The sequence below is a fragment of the Protomyctophum bolini genome, assembly GCF_963924005.1.
Source record: "Protomyctophum bolini genome assembly, chromosome: 19".
NCBI lineage: Eukaryota > Metazoa > Chordata > Actinopteri > Myctophiformes > Myctophidae > Protomyctophum > Protomyctophum bolini.
Genome location: NC_137880.1, coordinates 15,693,134 through 15,712,359, shown reverse-complemented (window position 1 = coordinate 15,712,359; position 19,226 = coordinate 15,693,134). Strand labels below are relative to the sequence as shown.

Below are 19,226 nucleotides of genomic sequence, written 5' to 3'. Positions count from 1 at the left end.
TTGTAGAAGCATTGGAGCTCATCTTGTGTGCTTCCATTGCACCAGACAGTGCAAGTGTAATCAATGAGACATTAAATTATTAATTAAATAGCAAGTAATGTCTTCACAGTCTCTTGATGCAGCTGCGGGGAGCCTAGGTCACAGATTGGCATGCCGGTACGCACTGTCCTTGGTTGGCAACACAGGATCAGTCCCCAATTCCACAGTGTCCCCCCCATGTCACGCTGTGACATAATGATGCCAAACCTACCCTGTGGTTGAACTCCACCATTTTGCGGATGATTTCCTTATCGATGTTGGGGAAAATGGAGTCTCCAATGAATTCCATGTCTTTGCTGGTGAGTTGGTCCACATACACCTGGATTTGGATTTCCACAATAGGAAATCAATTACATTAATGCAAAACAGAAATAAAAGGTGAGAGAGCAAATAAAAAGTAAAACAATGTTTTGTTTTGATCTAGCTAGGGAGAAAGGCCCACTTACAAACACAAAAAGAAATATACAGAAGCACAACATACTAGAAGCTGAATCAGAATCAGCTTTATTAGTTTTACAAGTAAAAAAAAGTAGGTGAAATTTGTTTTTGTGCATAGTTCCCATCGTGTTATTTTTACAAGAAAACAAAGAAAGGAAAGAAGAGAGGGGGGAGGGAGGGGGGTAAGGAGATCAAGGCAGGAGAGAAGAACGTTTTACACACTCGTAGGGTATCTCTTAACTTATTTACAATACAAATAAGGGGTTTTCAGATACTTACAAGCTTGTAAATATCTGAAAACCACTTACTTGTATTGTATACTTACTTGAATGACATACTGTACAGTATATTTACCTGAGTGAATCTGTTAAGGAAGGATTTAGGAAGTCCCTTGCGCCCGCCTCCCTGTGTGAAGGGGTTCTGGCAGCCAAAGATCTTGGTCTTCTCGTGCTGCACCTGGAAGCTCATGCCCAGCTCTGGGATGTAGATCTCAGCTCGGTGGTCAAAGCAGGCATTCAGGCCCTCCAACACAGACTGGGAGGCCAGGTTCAGCTATAGGTGCCAGGGAAACAGTTGGTTTTTCAGAAAACTGTCATGATTTAGAAGACATTTGTAGAATCTGGTCTCAGGTCTTAATGGGGGGGGGGGGGGGGGTCCATACTCCATACCTCATCCAGTACAATCCAGTGACCAGCCTTCAAGGCTGCCAGCAGAGGGCCGTCACGCCACGCAAACTCTCCTCCCTTCCCTCCCTCCACTGGCAGGTCCGTTCCAAACAGGTCAGTTACATCCTGCCATGGAGACAATGATGTCAGTTGGAGGGCTGTAACCGTTAATACAACTAAACTTTTTTTTTAATATATATATATAATAAAGGTATAATTTAGCATGGCATTATAGAATAGATAGAATGAAATTGGGAAGGGTGCTCACTGCTGATCTACATGCTCACGGAACACATTGGGAAGCGATGTGTTGTAAGTTCACTATTTTTGCACAACACTTTGTATAAAAAATTAAACCTTTTTCATTCAGATTTTCTGCATAATGGTGGTGTATTCTTTATACTATAACGTTTCCAAAACCTTTAATTTAATAATAAATAAATAAAAATAATCACGATACATCACGCCGCTAAGTATCGCAACGTAACGAATCCTAAAACAGCCCTATGTGATTGACAGAAACACTCATACTCATTACCGTTTGTTCCGAGAGGTTGATTCGGACCAGGTGGTTCCCAGAGGACTTGGCCAGCGCTGCCACCAGGCTGGTCTTGCCCACGCCAGGAGAGCCCTCCAGCAGGACGGGCCTCTGCAGCTTCAGCGCACGGAGCAGCCGCTGGGCGTTCACCGCCGTGGTGCCCGCCGCCATGGCATAGTCGGACACGCGCCGATTCTCACTCGCAGCGGGCCCTGGGATCAGCAATTAACAGGTTCATTCAAACCACGGGCACAGCGCAATTCTTAGGTTAATTTGGTCTGAGAGCCTGTTAAAGAGATCTCAGTAATTGATATATAATTAAGAAATGATATATATAATTTATTATAATACTTATAATCAGGGTTGACTCTGCTTTTGATGAGTCCCAGGCAGTCATACATTTTTTATAGCCGTCTTGGTTGCATGTTTTATCCCTGCTTCTGGTAAGACTGAATATATACTGTATGCGTGTCCTTTTGGGACATGTAGACTGGCTTATATTGTTGAAATATATATAATATCATATATAAATATGAAATGATACGACGAATATGCTGGATTGGATAATATGACAATTTAACAATTTCAAGAGGTATATTAACCCTGGCGTCCCTATTCATTCATTTTGTAAATGAAAGGAGCTAAAATAGCATAAATATCTACGAGTACAAGTAAAAGGGCGTAAGTGGTAAAAAAAACTAATCCCACTCCGATTTACTTTTCTTTACTTTTTTTACAAATCGAACCCTAGCCTGGCTCCAGCCCCTGAAGGGCTAGCCACTCCCATTAAAAAAAAGATGTTCTTCTGGTGATTCAGGTCTGGTGACTCTACGGCAGCCTTACCGTTTTGTTTATACTAGTAGCGCTCGCTGGCCGTGTTTGTTTGGTTAGCAACTAGATAGCCACATTGACAACAATCTGCTTTGCTACCATTTTGATTGGTTGGTGTGAACCAATCACTGAAGACTGCCCAGTCTGAATAATGAAGAGTAACGAAATGAAAATTCAGAGTATCAGGCTAATGGAACCATGTTTATATTCAGAAAGAACAATGCCAGAATCCAAACCTAAAGCTATGTAGAAGGGGTCAATGCCGAAGAAGTCGTCGCCCCACTGGGGCTCTCTGGGCATGCTGGTGTCGTAGACCCTCAGAGCGTCCAGCATGTCCTGGTCCAGCTTGGTCATCTTGCTGAGCCTCTGCTGCAGGAAACCCAGACAGAGCCTGCGAGCACGCAGGGCACTATCTGAACTGGACGCCGTCGTCCCTTTAACAGACACAAAGAGTCACATCACACAGTAGCCTAATGTCCTGGACACTGTAGTCCCTTTAACAGACACAAAGAGTCACATCACACAGTAGCCTAATGTCCTGGACACTGTAGTCCCTTTAACAGACAAAGAGTCACATCACACAGTAGCCTAATGTCCTGGACACTGTAGTCCCTTTAACAGACAAAGAGTCACATCACATACTAGCCTAATGTCCTGGACGCCGTCGTCCCTTTAACAGACACAAATAGTCACATCACATAGTAGCCTAATGTCCCATCACTGGACACCGTAGTCCCTTTAACTCATTTGCTGCAGATCGTCTTTTGACGTCTTTTTTATTTGTATTGATTACGTTTCATAACGCTGTTCTTCACACATGTGTATCACTCCGGTTTCCGTGCGACGGAAGTAAACAGGAAAAACAAAACAGAAGTGAAAAGTCAGCATGCTTAATGCTTATGATGTCAATGTGAACAGATTTCTTTAGAATCCATTTATCTCGGTTTACCAGGTTGCGTTTTTGATCAAAACGCAACCTGGATTTGCAGCTCATAACTAAAGCGTTGATGATCACGGTTACAAAATGTATGTTTTGGGTGAATTCAATAAAATTTGAGGGACACGTAACATAGCCGATTTTACACTTCCGGTCTTCAGTTTTCGAGTGAACGGCTTTCAAAATAAGATGCTTATTCGTTCACATACATTGTGTGGCATTTCTAGAGTACGGATCCAGCCACTAGATGGCAGCGAATGTTAATAGAAACAAAGAGTCACATGACATAGTAGCCTAGAGACCCATCACATCATAGCCTGTTGTCCAAGTACAATATTAAATTGAAAACATGCTTGTGTCACCCACATATTTACGTATTCTGGGCATGGCATAAAAAGCTAACATTCTGCGAAAATCGCAGATCAGTCACAATGTGATCCGACGTGTTGCCTCGTGACACATTGTGAGTCTGTCCATCGGCTATTTTGTGCGCAATGATTTTGGTGCAGAGGGAATAAAAGGAGTGAGACAAGTAATATAGCACTGAGGGGTAAATAGGGTTTAGGTGGTCAGTTCCACACAACGGCACAGAACCACAGAGTGGCGTCTTAGCTTGGCCGATGCTCACCTGCGCCGATGCCGTCGACGTAGACCAGACAGGCGGCGTGGATGAAGGCGGTGACCGTGTCCAGCCGGAGGTCCCACTCCGCCTCGTCCTCGTCCTCCATGTTGCCCATGGTCATGAAGCCGTCCTCGTCGCGCTCGCACACAATGTTGAGGAAGTAGACCCAGGAGAGGACGTCCCGCACGCTCAGGATGCAGCGGCGGCCGAAGTCCTGCCGCTGCAGCCAGTCGATGAAGTCCAGCATCAGCTCGGCGACGTCTCCGCCTGGCGTTGAGATAGAGCGGTATGAGTCAGTTAGTTCTCCAACGTTTCCACGTCAAGGATCTGCAAATGTATATGTATTCGGCCTGCGAAACCCTGCGTTACTGCGCACACATTTGTGTTTAAGGGGTAGAGTGGCCGGTAGAGCGGAGTTCGATCCTGGGCTCCCCCAGAGTTAGTGTCGAAGTGTCGTTGAGCAAGACTCTGAACACCAAATTGCTCCCAAAGTGCAGGTTTCCTCCACCATCAGTGTATGAATGTGTGTGAATGGGTGAATGTAAAGCACAATCTATGTAAAGTGATTTGGATAAAAGCGCCTTATAAATGTACCATTTACTATTTGATACAACATGCACAGCTGTCATCACATACCGTCCAGCGACAGGCCCGATCGGAGGTTGTGTTGGACGATCTGCACCAGGTCGCTGCGACTGTTGCTCTGAGGACACCAAATCTCTGTGAAACGGTTCCTCAGCGCAGGGGAGAGCTGTGCCACAACACACACACACACACACACACACACACACACACACACACACACACACACACACACGCATAATAGTTATGAGCAGCACACACCGTGAACATCACACACACACACAGTAAAATGTCTGAAAATAGCTGATCTACAAGCTCATAAGCATTATAGATCTGCCATTTTTGCTTCTTTTTGTATTATTTAGGGCTAAGGTTGTTAATCAGATTAATGGTCGTAGTCGAAACATAAAAAAGGAATAGATATGATAAATATCTTCTTGGTTATGCGATAAATAAATAAAAATAGTACAGTAAATAGAATACTCGATAGTTGCAACCCTAGGTCACAATGGCCCGGGCTGGTGGCAATTCATAAAACTGTGAACTATGAAGACCAATTAGACAAAAAAGGCACTTTAAAAGGCCAGAGAAAAATCACTTCCCATCACTTCACCTTTGTCTGCTTCCGAAAAATACCAAAAAAGGGAACATTATTCTTTACCTCCTTTTTACCAAAGTCCCCGCCAGGATTCATGGTGGCCACGAGGCGAAAGCCGCTCGCTGCCGTGATCAGTTCCACGTCGTCGTTGTCACCGCTGCCTTTCTCTGCCAGAACCAGAGACTTCTCTGTCTCCAGAACACTGAGAACACACACACCACACAACACAGATTCAGGTCTGTTCTGTCTCCAGAACACTGAGAACACACACACCACACAACACAGATTCAGGTCTGTTCTGTCTCCAGAACACTGAGAACACACACACCACACAACACAGATTCAGAACCAGAGACTTCTCTGTCTCCAGAACACTGAGAACACACACACCACACAACACAGATTCAGAACCAGAGACTTCTCTGTCTCCAGAACACTGAGAACACACACACCACACAACACAGATTCAGAACCAGAGACTTCTCTGTCTCCAGAACACTGAGAACACACACACCACACAACACAGATTCAGAACCAGAGACTTCTCTGTCTCCAGAACACTGAGAACACACACACCACACAACACAGATTCAGCTCTGCTGTGTTTGTGTTTGCACTGTTATGTTATGTATGCGTTTATATAGAGGGTATGCTCATCATACACAGACGTTATGCAGGAAAGGAACGCCTACAGAGTGGGGAAAAAACTACTTCTGATTAAACGACGTTAAACTCACTTTGCCACTCCATTTGACACTTTATGCATGTGCATACCCTCTATACTGCTATGTTTGAATAGACAAAGTATAAAATAATGGTTAATGTGGTTCAAATCTAAAAGAACACAGAGGCATTCCCGGTTTGAATGAATTAAACTCAGGCTTTAGGGTTAAATTGTAAAAATTGACTAGAATCCTAGAATGTCCTCAAAACCACAGCAATACAAACGTGTATGTGTTCACCCACCTGTTCAGCCTCTCCAGCACAGAGTCATCTGCCAGGGAAATCTCATCCAGGAGGAAGACCCCTCCCTGCTTCATGGCCAGCACCAGGGGACCATCATGCCACTCAAACAGCCTGCCGTCCTCAGCATCTCTCTACATCCATACAACACAGTCAGGAACGGCCTCAGTTTGCACAACACGGCAATCATTGTGTACTTTGTGCACGATTATGGCTCTCTACATTCGGTAACATCGGTGCTCAATTTCCCACCACAGCTCGCTAGTTTTCTGCTCTGCAGAGCATGGAATTGCATTCACAGATACAACATTTGAATTCACTGGACTAAATAAACTAGTGGAATGAAAAGCCAAATATCATATTCTGGGCACCACTGAGTGAGGAGTCACTGGTTTCTACTTAGCCGTTCAACAAGACTAAAATGATCTGATGAAATCCCTGGATTACCACTGAAAAGTAAAAGAGACATAATATGTTTTGTTTTTTAATAACTTTCGATTAACTTTCATTACAAAATGTAAAATATTTTTCAAAGACTATAACACATAACTCCTTGGCCAGAAGGCAGCTTGCACAAAACCGCCAATAGTGCAATACATGTGTGACGTCAGGTAGTACCAGGTGGGTGTGTCTGACCGGGTAGTACCTGGTTGGTGTGTCTGACAGGGTAGTACCTGGTTGGTGTGTCTGACTGGGTAGTACCAGGTGGGTGTGTCTGACTGGGTAGTACCTGGTTGGTGTGTCTGACCGGGTAGTACCTGGAGGGTGTGTCTGACCGGGTAGTACCTGGTTGGTGTGTCTGACAGGGTAGTACCTGGTTGGTGTGTCTGACCGGGTAGTACCTGGTTGGTGTGTCTGACCGGGTAGTACCTGGAGGGTGTGTCTGACCGGGTAGTACCTGGTTGGTGTGTCTGACTGGGTAGTACCTGGAGGGTGTGTCTGACCGGGTAGTACCTGGTTGGTGTGTCTGACCGGACGTAGTCCTCCCAGGAAGTCGGACGTCTCCATGTGAAGGTGACAGTTCAGAGAGAAGAACTTCTGTCCAGCCAGGGCAGCAAACAGCTGGCAGATGGTGGTCTTGCCACATCTGGCGAGAGAACAAAGAGAGGCTGAAAACTATGGATCCTAATGCATATCAAACTCGGAGGTCGTAGGCATTAAAAAGGTGTAGAATCACTGCTGTTGGACGTTGTTGTTCCTGAACCTTACCCGGTGTCTCCTACGAGCAGGACAGACTCTCCGAAGCGCAGCGCCCGTCCCACCATGACGGCCAGTCTCTTCATGCCCTCGGTCCACACCACGTGGCGGAACTCCTCGGGAACGCCAGCGATGCTGTCGATGAACGGACCTGGTACGCCACACGGTAAACCACCATAATGTCTCCCACCCATGCTCAACCAGTGGTGGAAACTAACTACTAACTAAGTACATTTGCTCAAGTACTATTTTGAGGTACTTTAATGGAGTATTTCCAATTTTCAGTACTTTCATTTCTACTCCACTACAGAGGAAAATAATGTACTTTTACTCCACTATAATTATAAGAAATCTTTAGTTACTACGTAGTTACTGCGTAGATTTTCATTATTATTACAAAACACACTAATCACTTCAGCCATATATTTCGGCCATTTGGCAATGGCAGATCTACAATCAGATCTTTTAATACATTTTGAACTTGGGGGACAGTCTGCATAATGAGTACTTCTACCTACTTTAATTACGTTGAATTAATTAAGTTGAATTATGTTGATATCAATACTTTTGTACTTTTAGACAAGTACATTTTGAATAGCAGACATTTATTTGTAACAGATTACTTCTCCAATAGTCTTTCTTGATACTATAACTGTGAGTAGGTTTTCCACCACTGCACTCAACAGCCTGCTTGACCCTTTATGTCACCAACTTTTACAATTCAGGCATTTAGCCAACGCTCTTCTCCATAGCGACTTGAGCTTTGAGTTATAGTGTACTTCGTTGCACGCTGGTGTCTAGAACCAGAAATAGCAGATCTACAAGCTCACAAAGCATTGCACTGCAAAGCATTCTGGGATTTCACTGTATGACTCAGGAATTACAAGTGGGAAAAAGCTTGTGGGTTTGCTGTTGTATTTTCACCATTTCTAAACATAAAACTTTTTTTTCTTCCTGGAATCATTCATAAAAATGTTTTTTTAATCTTCTGAAAATAAATAGTTTGCTTTAAAAATACAGGAAGCATGGAAAAACATATTTAGTAGTTCCACATGCCATGAACATGGTTGCGTGAGCTCTAAACGAGTCCTGACCCATGTTTCAATCAGTATGCTGCTACGGCATGCGATGAGTTGGCCTGCTAATGAAGCGTGTAAGCTGGGGTCAGCGTGTGGTCATTTAGCTAAGTGGAAACAGCTCTGCTCTGGTCAAAAGTTCACCAAATTATCAATTTCAATAAAGTCATCGATTTTGGGGCTGACTGAAACATCTTTTTCTAGATGTATTAATAAATAGAGGGTATGAGCATGTATAAAGTGAGTCGCAAATCGAGTGGCAATGTCAGTGGCAAAGTGTGTTTAACTTTAACGATGTACAGTATGGGCTGTCAAGGCCAGAAAGTAGATCAGTAGGCGTTCCCGCATAACTCCCGGGTATGATGATGTCGCGCGCATAGCCTCTATAGAAAAAGTAATGGATAGAATACTCGGCACAGTTGTACTCACTGAACTGGTCGGTAACCTGCGCCTGGGAGAAGAGGTTTTCAGGGTTGACCGTTCTCTTGAAGTGTTTCTCCAGGATGGACTGAATGGTTTTCACCTCCTCTGGTTTCCTCACACGCCCAGCCAGCAGCATGTAGCCTGATACAAGCAACACAACAACAACAACAACTCTTTTTAGAGTGGAAACCATATGTCCAAAACTGTGATGTTTCAGAAAATGGAAAAAAAAGACCTGTGTTCCAGTGTAGTTACTATTTAGTCACAAGCTCTTGTTAATACTTGTCATTTGCACGGCTCACACGGCGTTGCATGAGCTGTTACTGTAGATCGTAATATGGAGGTACTGTATGAGATTTCCGCCCGACTAGCGTCTTTATTTTGGGCATGTCATAATAGGCGGACATTGGGTGAAAATAGTCGATCTACAAGCTCAATCAATTAAGGATATAAACCAAAGACCCAAGTATTTGGTTATAGGTTATGGCTTTTCTTTTTTGACCAAATATCGAATTTTAAATCCCTTGCCAGTTCTACGTTGAGTATACAGTATATTTGATAAGATTACATAAAGAACATGAAAAATATATGTATACACGTAACAATCAGTTTATTGTTTTAACAATAAATTTATGTATTGCATTAACATCATCATTTTAGATTAAAGATGCATAGATAGACGGATATCAAATTAGCTAAAAGGTCAAAAGGGGTAAAGCCCAAAACCTACTCCATACAATGTACGCTGGTGGAGGTAATAAACCACAACCAGGGTACAGGAACAAAACAGAAGCACCAACAGGCCCACTCACCATCGTCAACTAGATGCTGTAGCCAGTCCCGAGAGGAGTCCGTCTGCTCTTCTAGCCTATAGCGGTCAGCCCAGCGGAACAGATCTCGGAGGGTGATGAAGCCATGCTTGCCAGCAAACACTGACGTTCCCCTGCGCAAGGACTAGACGAAAGAACAAGTATCACACGGATGGATCTGGATGATGCAATAACTATTAAAATCATATACCTTGGCTTCCCTGCTATTTATGAATAACCTTGAATATATATTTTTTCCTTTTTGTTTTTTCTACGTGATAATTTCGACATTTGATTACACAAATTATCTCTTATGTGGGTCTCTGGCACAAAATCTTTCAGATGGGGGTTTGTGGACAAATACAGTACATCCGTATACTACAATAGCATTAGTGACATGACATTATTTGTGAGAACCATTGCAATAAGCAACCACAGTGGTTCATGGCCACCCCTCTCCAGTCACCCACCTGGAGGTCCAACATGACCTTGACCAGCTTGGTGCAGTAAGAAGGGGGCAGACTGCATCTCTGGTGCAGAATGGTCTCCAGTTCTGCACTGGGCAGCTCGTCAAAGTGCAGCTCCACAAAGCGATTCCTGAAAGCCCTGGAGAGCACCTGGAACAGCGATGGAAGGACAGTCAATCAGGTGGGAGTGAGTGAGATGGTTTATTTATGCCTTGCATGACTATGTGTATGAGTTGTGAGCATTCATACGCAAGTTAAGTGGAGGTAGTGAAAATAAAAAGAAAATCCAGAAGTACGCCACTGTGAAGGTATTCTGTCACTTTTGTCATTGCCATGCATCGATCAACACCTGTCGTGCAAACGAACGCATGAATTGATCTTCAGAGAGTGTGAGCGAGAGAGAAAAGAGGCAAAGAAAGCAAAAGCAAAGAACATTAAAGACAGATGGATGGGAAGCGTAAAGAATAACGATGAGAGGATATCACGGTGACCTAAACAAGATGGCCACCAGAGTATGACCAGAGTTTCTTACAACCTCTCCTCGTGCCGAGCGACCTTCCGTACCTTTCTGCCTCCGTAGAGGCCCGGGGGATTCTGGGTGGCGAACAGCATGAACCTGGGATGAGCCTTGATCACTTCCTGCGTCTCGGCGACAAACAGCTCTCTGTTGTCGTCCAGAAGTCTGTTGAGAGCCTCGAGCACGTCGGTGGGAGCCAGGTTCAACTCGTCAAGGACGATCCAGTAGCCTTTCCTCATGGCATCAATCAATACACCTGTGGGTGGGTGGGGTGGGTGTATTACAGTAGATTGAGGCATCTCCAAAATATTAGAGCCATCAGGATTACACATTTAAGTTGACGATTAATTGTCACAAATAATTGCGATTATTTGTATTTGTTTGGTATTGAGCATTGGAACATATGAATGAACAATTTTAAGTTCCGTTTGGTATTTTTCTACATAATCACAAAATGCAAAGGGAAGATATGACAAATAACTTAGATAATTACTGAAAAAAAGGAAATAGCTGACAAAGTGAGGTGTTGTAAGCTTGTAGGAAAATGTTTGAAACATTTTTCAACATGGAAACAATTATGACGGCTATGCAAAATAATTGCTTTCATCTAAAATAATTGTGATTAGGCGATTACGTAATAATTGTGACAGGTCTACTAAATATGAGGTCAGCCTTTTGATTCCCATCCTAAGGTCAGCGGTTCACCCCCAGTCTGTGTGACGAAGTGTCTCTGAGCAAAACACTTTTATACCATTTAGACCTGGAAAGCCTATGAAAGCATCTGTATCATTTTAGTCTTTGCTATAGATACAGTTACATACATTTCTTTAACCCATTTTGGGGCGGGAAGTGGGAACCCCTTATGGTATAGCTTGTAGGTTTGCTATTTTTTTTTAAATCGAAGAACGACCGACATAGAAACATAGCTTTTTCAGAAAACTGTCAGGATGTAGAAGACATTTTTAGAATCTGATCTCAGGTCAGAATGGGTTAAAATACAAAATATACATCACTCATACCCTCTTGGAAGATCAGCTTGCCCTTGTCGTCCGACGAGTAGCAGCCGATGTACTCCTGGATGTCGGTGTGCTCGTGGTTGTTGATCCTCACACACTGGTTCCCTGTAGCAGCAGCCAGCCACCGGATCAGGCTGGTCTTCCCCACCGACGTCTCTCCCTGCAGCAGCACCGGATGGCTCCTGAGAACACCACAGACCAGCAAAGAGGGACATTTAGGGCCATATTTTAGTCAATGCCTTAACCCTTATGCCTAAACTTCTTTGCCTTTTTTACTATTGTGAATCGGCTAGATCGGCTAGTTGAACAATTTTAAGTGTTTTTCAAAGTTTAGGGATAAGGGGTAAGGCAATGACGATAATAGGGCCCTTAAATATCATGCAACTGCCTATTTGCAGTGCACAAGCATACAGTTACAGGTGACTGTTTGTAGGTTATTTTACAGTGTTTCATTCTGTTATCATTGCAAAATAATCAAATTGTTGATCAATGATCATCATCAAATATTTTGCTCATATTGTGTGTGTATATACTCTGTACATATACTTACTCACACATGGCAGAATGGTAAATATAAATAATAAATATAAAAATATAAAAATAATAAATATAAACAATAAATATAAAAAAAATGGTATTTTAAAAGTCACAATTCAAAACATGATTGATCCTTATTTCAATATTCCAAAAAAGTATTACCGGTATTCAACATTTCTTTTCAATAAACATCAATAATTTTGCAGACAAATGTCTTTACATCCATGCTAGCAATCATTTACCGGTAGTAGAAATAGGCATTTTAAAAAGCATTTGGAAATCAGACTTATAAATAACATTTGTGGTTTTTCTGATGAGTCTGTGTGCCTGCATGTGTGTGTGTGTGTGTGTGTGTGTGTGTGTGTGTGTGTGTGTGTGTGTGTGTGTGTGTGTGTGTGTGTGTGTACGTGTGCGGGTGTCCACTGCACGTGTAATGAGTGGACAGATAAGTATTGAGTTGATTTGGTACGGACCAGTGACCCATGTAACAAGGGCACTGTCTACAACTTTTCCATGACAACCACTGCCGTACATAATGCACAAATAATATGTCAGCACATTGCTCAAGGGGCAGAGTGTGCAGAGACTGCAGACAGGTTATTTTTTCTAAAGTTGTAATGGCTAATGTGTAGCAAGACTTTATCAACCCTATATATAATAACTATACTACCTTATTTGGACTGTACTCATCTACCAAATATGCGCTCCAGTTATGCATGATTGTTTACCCTTCAAAGTTTCCATAAAAAAATCAGTTTTGTACAAATTATGTCATTACAATAGCAACACAATGTAAATAGAAATAATATGACATTATGTTGATGCTCTCTTGGTTATGCAAGAGTACACAGCATTACTATCGTGTACTTTCAATACAAGGCAATTCAGTTGAATGCATGTGCAAGGACAATGCAATGCAAAAATTGTTGATGATCGCTCTTCACCAGCAACCAAACACCACAAGCCTTTATCCCCCTCACTACAATACAATCCAATAAGGTCACATTTTCCTAATCAACATTTGGATGCGCGCTCTCCCTCAATAGACCCCAAAATAGCCCAGCAAAAATAGCTGTCTAGGCATTTACTGTAGATATGCCTAGACAGCCATAAATCTATGGGATTGATTTGGGGGAAGTCAGGGGGTGGGGGGGTTGGGTCATGAAAAAACATTTTTTCCATACCCGGCAGACACGACTCTGGCGAGGTCTCGAAGGTTGAGTTTGACAGAGGGGGTGAGGATGTAGCTGGGGTCCAGCGCTGGCTCCATCTCCCCCTGGGACACCCAGTAGCCCTCCATTGGCACACAGAGCCGACCCGGTGGGGCTGGGATGGGCTGGGAGGGGCAAAATGGAACATTAACCTCCTTCAATTTACAATTTAGGCATTTAGCAGACGCTAGTCATAAGCCAGAGTGACTTGCAAGAACAAAACCTGGTAATACATCAAACACATAGTCATCAAGGATCATAAGCAAGCTAAGAACATAACCAGGGTCCGTATTTTTTGCTTTTATTAATTTTAAATATAGCAAATCTACAAGCTCACAATACGTTACGAGCTATTTTAAATTATGCTAACCAAAACACTATTTAAAAAACACACTATACTAGCACGTTATATGAAATTAATCCGCATTTGAAATTAATTCATAGAGAAATCTTCATGAATAACGCCCCCACACCCGCAATAAGCTGTGTGTGTGTGTGTGTGTGTGTGTGTGTGTGTGTGTGTGTGTTTTCTCTTGCATATCTCTAGAACTGTCCGACTGAACGGGAAGTCAGTCCAATCAGCAGTTGTCAGAACTGTGAATCCACATCATCATCATCATGTCACCATCATGATGGGACACACCTGTTTGAGACACTTGACGTTTCCTCCCAGGATATGCTGGCTGATCAACTTCTGGACCAGAGGGTGGGAGCTTCTGTCCAGCTGGGTCAGAAAACTCAGACAGAAACCCTGAAAAACACCAGGGAGAATATGAACCACCGTTCTTAACGAAGATACTGTTTTCAGGTTCAAGATAACAGTGTGGGGAGGGGGAGGCTACGGTGTTTCTCGTAGGCACGTGGAAGGCAGCATGGCTGTCGAAACTTTAGTTTATTTTATCTGTCTTGGGATTGGTGTGCGTTGGTCTTTGCTAAATGATGGTAAACATGCCCTCAGAATGCATTTTGCATCATAAAATGAGTCCTTAATAACCACTCAGGATTAAGCATAGGCCTAGACTACCGGTAGTAGCAGAGTTACTGTGGTTAATTCTGTCAATGAGGCATTAGTTAGTCTCCGTTGACTCACACAATTTCCAAATTCACCACATCATCATTCGTTGACAATATAATTTCTAAGAAGACAATGGAGAGTTGCAGGACTGGTATCTCACCTCATAGAGCGAGCGCTGCACGTTGACACAAGGGTTGGCCGCTACATACTTGAGGGCCCTGCAGAGTGTGCGGAGACTGTAGTGTGGTCTGTGGCCCGTACCGTCCACCAGGTGGCTGCTGGCCTGCTTACGTACCGCCAAGTAAAAACTGCACACAAGGGCATCATTATGGCTACTTGTACAGTACACAATGGAGACATGTACTAAACTGAAAGATGGAATGCCGTGATCCCCTCCCCCCTAAAGGATGATCATCAGGTACTATGATTATACTAGGAGAACGTTTTTAGTTTCTTTTTGTTTTTTAAGTGTACATCCATCCATCCATCTTCAATCGCTTATCCGTAGTCGAGTCGTGGGGGCAACAGCTCCGCCAGAGAGCTTCAGACCTCCCTCTCCAGAGCAACATTAGTAACTTCCTCCTGGAGGATCCCGAGGCTTTCTAAGGCCAGTGAGTCGATCTAATTATTCCATCTGATCTGGTCTGCCCCGGGGTCTCCTCCCAGTGGGACGTGCATCGAGGAACTCCATAGGGAGACGCTCGAGAGACATCCTAACCAGATGCCTGAACCACCTAAGCTGGCTCCTTTCCAGGCCGAGTCTCTCTCGTGTGACTGAACTTCTCACCCTATCTCTAAGGGAGATGCCAGCCACCCGTCAGAGAAAACTCATTTCGGCCGCATGTATTCGCAACCTTATTCTTTCAGTCATGACTTCATGACCATAGGTGAGAGTAGGAACGAAGATTGCTCGGGAAACGCAGAGCTTTCTGGCTCAGCTCTCTTTTCGTCACAACAGTGACATCAGTCTTAACCGGCCACGTAGGTCGGACTAACGAGACTTATGGGCAGTCCCAGGCAATTCATGCACACCGAAGCATTACATAGTCGACCTAACCTTATGATTCCATTGATGACACTCCGGTGTGGGTTCAAGCCCTTGAGGTAGTCCGAGACTAGAATACGCAGGTCCCCGTCATTCTCCAGCTCCTCCACGTACAGCTCCGTAAACCTGGGAGGGACACAGCAGGTTCACTTCAGACATACTGTGCAACATGGTGGCGCGTTTACCACACGGTATCTGCTATTTTAGAATAGCCAACATAAAAAAAATACGGATAAAGGGTTAAAATGATTGTGATGCTGTATTAGTTATGCCAGGTTGAAATATATCCATCCAGTGTGTAAGCTTGCTACAGTCAGACAAGGCTGTCTTGAGACAAACAAACACACCACGCTTTCTTTCACCATCTCTGCTTTCTCACCACACTTTCACCAGCTCTGCTTTCTCACCACCTCTGCTTTCTCACCACACTTTCACCAGCTCTGCGTCTTGTTCTCACCTATTCCTGATGCCAGGAGGGAGGTTCCTCTTGCCCACGTCAGTAGCTGGGTTCATGCAGGCGAACAGACGGAAGTCCGGGTGCCGAACCAGGGGCTCTACATGACGACAAGTTACCGTTTAGACAAATAGAACATCATGCCAAAGAAAAAAAAAGAAATAGCAAAATAACATCTGGCATTGAGACAAATCAGGCAAATCACAAATGACTGCAATTGAAACCATGAATAACTATGATCCTGGTTAAAAACTGTACACAGACATGGGGTGAATTTCTAAAGCCGGAGTTATACAAATACGTTTCCAAGTTTTTGCTTTAATCCATAAAGCTATGGCTTACCGGTGTCTCCGCGGTCCAGCAGAACCAGGGAGCCGGTGGTTCCCTCCAGGAGTCCACTGAGACACTCCAGTGTCTCTGCTGCTGCCAGGTTGATCTCATCCAGTAGGATCCACTGGCCCTTCTTTACTGCCTGGGCTAGAGTTCCCTGAACACACAAACAACCATTGTGGTTAGATTATATTAGGGCTGGAAAACTATAGACCATCTTCTATCAACTACTTTTCCAATAGAGATAAAACGATGAATCAATGTGAAAGAATTGTAATAGATTTTTTATAATCATCTAAATCGATTGATGACTATTTTATACTTTGTCGTACAACGACAACGATTTGGGGACAAGAGAACAAAACCAACCACACACACACACACACACACACACACACACACACACACACACACACACACACAGTATATAGCACTATAACCTGGTTATAGCTGGGATTTATGTGCACATGAAAGGAATGCGAGTGAGCAGACATGGTTAGCCATGGTTACCTCCACGAAGGCGAACACCATGGCCGTCTCACAAGCCCTGATCTGCTGCTGGGTCTGGCTCAGTCTCACTGCCAACGCCTCCCACTGATCCTGGAGCAAGGCAGCTGTGTGCATGCACGCACGCACACGCACACACAGGCACACACACGCACGCACGCACATACATACACACACACAAAAAAAACATGGAGCAGCGAGGAAAGATTAGAAATGGGTATCCTCAGGATTTGATTAATTACAATTCCGATTCAGCTAATTCAGCTAACTGGGCTGAAGTTTATTTTCAAGCCGTGCTGTTTCAGCTGGAGTTAAAAAAAACCTCTCTAGACAGCAGGCTGAGGCTGCCTAGAGAAGGGGTTATCAAATAGTTATCAAATAGTTTACACACCTGAATAGAATTCAACAGAATGAGTGAAATACAATGTAAAAAGGATTACAAATACATGTGAACAATGATTTAAAAAAAACCTACATAGGCCTAGGCTGAGTGTGGACAAATGTGCACCATGTTTATGTGCGTAAAATGGCATTCGTACCTGTCCTCCACTGGACACTGTATAGTTTTCTCTACTGGAAGTGGCAGGGTTTCTTACCGTTGGATTTCTCCTGCAGCTCCTTGGCGAGGGCAGACTTGCACACGTGATCCATGAGTTTGAGCAGGTCCTGCCAGCGCTTCCCTCTGAAGCAGGTCTGCACATGGCCCAGAAACGTCAGGTTCTGCTTCCTGGAGTACGTGTGGGAGAACAGGTCCTCGAAGGCTTCACGCAGTGGCAGTAGGATCAGCTTGTGGTCTACCGGTTTGTACCTGCAGAATATAGTTAGAGCAGTGGTTTTCAACCCTTTTCATATCAAGGCCCATTATTGTCTCCACCAGGCCGAAGGCATGGGGAGAGAGAATGTTTTGCACTCGTCTGTGTGTCCGTGTCCGTGTGTGTGTGTGTCCATCCATCCGTCTGTGTACAGCTAATCTCCGGCGCCGTTAACCCGGTAGGTCCCAAATTTTGCACACACTCCCTGGATGCCAAAGATGAACCTCTGCCCCATTTTCCAGAACGGCCTGTTATAGCGCCACCAGGAGGCCTACTTTTGAAAAATATATTTTTTAATATTACTCCTATTACTCAAAAAAGAAATCGTTACACACCATATCTATAGTCATGTGTTCAAGACGGATCTGTTCGATATTTCATATTCCATTGGCTAACATTGGCTTTCAAAGTTTGCAGGATTGGCCCGTTTTGAACAAAAAGCCTCAAATCATGAACGCAGCATGCAAATTTACGTGAAATCTTTCACAGAATTTCCTACTAGGCTGAGGAATATCTCCCACCCTTTTCACATTGGCTTGTTATATGACACAGATGCAAGTGAGCAGAGCCAGTCCCCATGATGCGTTCAGTGTGGCTCACCCTCCTAGCAGGTCGGCGGTGTCACTCTGCTGGTTCATGTTGACCACCCGCAGCCTGTGTCCTGGAACGCACATAGGGGCACGCACATAGGCTGTTAGAACAGAGACTCTGAACCTTTTTCATTTATAGGAGTAAGGACCCCCAAATTTATGTGCATTAATGAGAATAATAAAACTGTATATGTATAGCACCTTTCATGACATGAAATGCAGCTCAAAGTGCTTTGCTTTTACAAAGCAAATAAGAAAATAAGATAAACAAAGGCATACAATTAAAATAATAGCAGTGAATAAGGCAATACTTGCTGTGCTTTAAAAATGTCTATTAGGCCTTTTCTATTACTACTACTACTTAATAAATAACAAAAACAACAAGAAAACATGTACAGTTGCAAGTCAGGTTCTTTTTTTTTACTAAGAATAGAGGGTGTAAAACAAAGCCATTCAGTGCAATGTGAAGGTGGCGTGTGGGGACGGTGTGTAGGTTACCTGTGATGCCAGCCAGATGCTGCACCGTGGAGGTCTTCCCCGTGCCCGTCTCTCCCACCAGCAGAACGGCCTCTCCTTTGGTCACACACACCGCCAGCTGCTCCAGCAGCACGGCCGCCGGACGCGTCGCTGCAAACGTCTGGGTCTCCCTGGTCACATGACAGGAAGAGCACGCATTCAGCCACAGCGGATTGGGTTGTAGGGAACCTTCCCCATCTTCAGTTCAAGAATCTCCACTTTGATAAGCATTAGACTATAGGGAGGGACCCCCATTTGAGAGTATATCTGAGAGTGTTCAAATGGAACCCATTGGACCCGATTTGTACGCCCTCAGTCAGAGTTATAGAGCTTTAAGGGTCCATTTGGACCACTGGTGGTCCCCGAACCCGATGTTGAGAACCAGTAAAATGGATTACCGTAACCACATGAACCCTAGCATTCCAATTCCGGGCATGTCACAAGCAAACGTTCTAGTTTGCAGACCTTTTAGATCTGCAAAACTAGCAGAT

At 43.9% G+C, this 19,226-nt stretch overlaps 1 protein-coding gene across 1 annotated transcript in view; it reads right to left on the bottom strand.

Moving 5' to 3' along the window:
- Positions 1 to 19,226, bottom strand: part of mdn1 (midasin AAA ATPase 1) — an 82,055-nt gene that overhangs the window by 48,459 nt on the left and 14,370 nt on the right. The window contains exons 14-39 of the mRNA XM_080791158.1: positions 18,718 to 18,866; positions 18,230 to 18,290; positions 17,414 to 17,625; positions 16,821 to 16,924; positions 16,323 to 16,467; positions 15,984 to 16,080; positions 15,539 to 15,652; positions 14,642 to 14,789; positions 14,110 to 14,217; positions 13,440 to 13,591; positions 11,722 to 11,900; positions 10,750 to 10,958; positions 10,189 to 10,335; positions 9,722 to 9,863; positions 8,916 to 9,050; positions 7,423 to 7,561; positions 7,168 to 7,300; positions 6,217 to 6,347; positions 5,314 to 5,452; positions 4,707 to 4,821; positions 4,077 to 4,337; positions 2,748 to 2,945; positions 1,681 to 1,892; positions 1,146 to 1,268; positions 832 to 1,029; positions 251 to 358 (exon numbers count right to left, since the gene is read on the bottom strand). Coding sequence (XP_080647284.1) covers positions 251 to 358; positions 832 to 1,029; positions 1,146 to 1,268; positions 1,681 to 1,892; positions 2,748 to 2,945; positions 4,077 to 4,337; positions 4,707 to 4,821; positions 5,314 to 5,452; positions 6,217 to 6,347; positions 7,168 to 7,300; positions 7,423 to 7,561; positions 8,916 to 9,050; positions 9,722 to 9,863; positions 10,189 to 10,335; positions 10,750 to 10,958; positions 11,722 to 11,900; positions 13,440 to 13,591; positions 14,110 to 14,217; positions 14,642 to 14,789; positions 15,539 to 15,652; positions 15,984 to 16,080; positions 16,323 to 16,467; positions 16,821 to 16,924; positions 17,414 to 17,625; positions 18,230 to 18,290; positions 18,718 to 18,866 — 3,859 coding nt within the window. The remainder of the gene's footprint in view (positions 1 to 250; positions 359 to 831; positions 1,030 to 1,145; positions 1,269 to 1,680; positions 1,893 to 2,747; positions 2,946 to 4,076; positions 4,338 to 4,706; positions 4,822 to 5,313; positions 5,453 to 6,216; positions 6,348 to 7,167; positions 7,301 to 7,422; positions 7,562 to 8,915; positions 9,051 to 9,721; positions 9,864 to 10,188; positions 10,336 to 10,749; positions 10,959 to 11,721; positions 11,901 to 13,439; positions 13,592 to 14,109; positions 14,218 to 14,641; positions 14,790 to 15,538; positions 15,653 to 15,983; positions 16,081 to 16,322; positions 16,468 to 16,820; positions 16,925 to 17,413; positions 17,626 to 18,229; positions 18,291 to 18,717; positions 18,867 to 19,226) is intronic.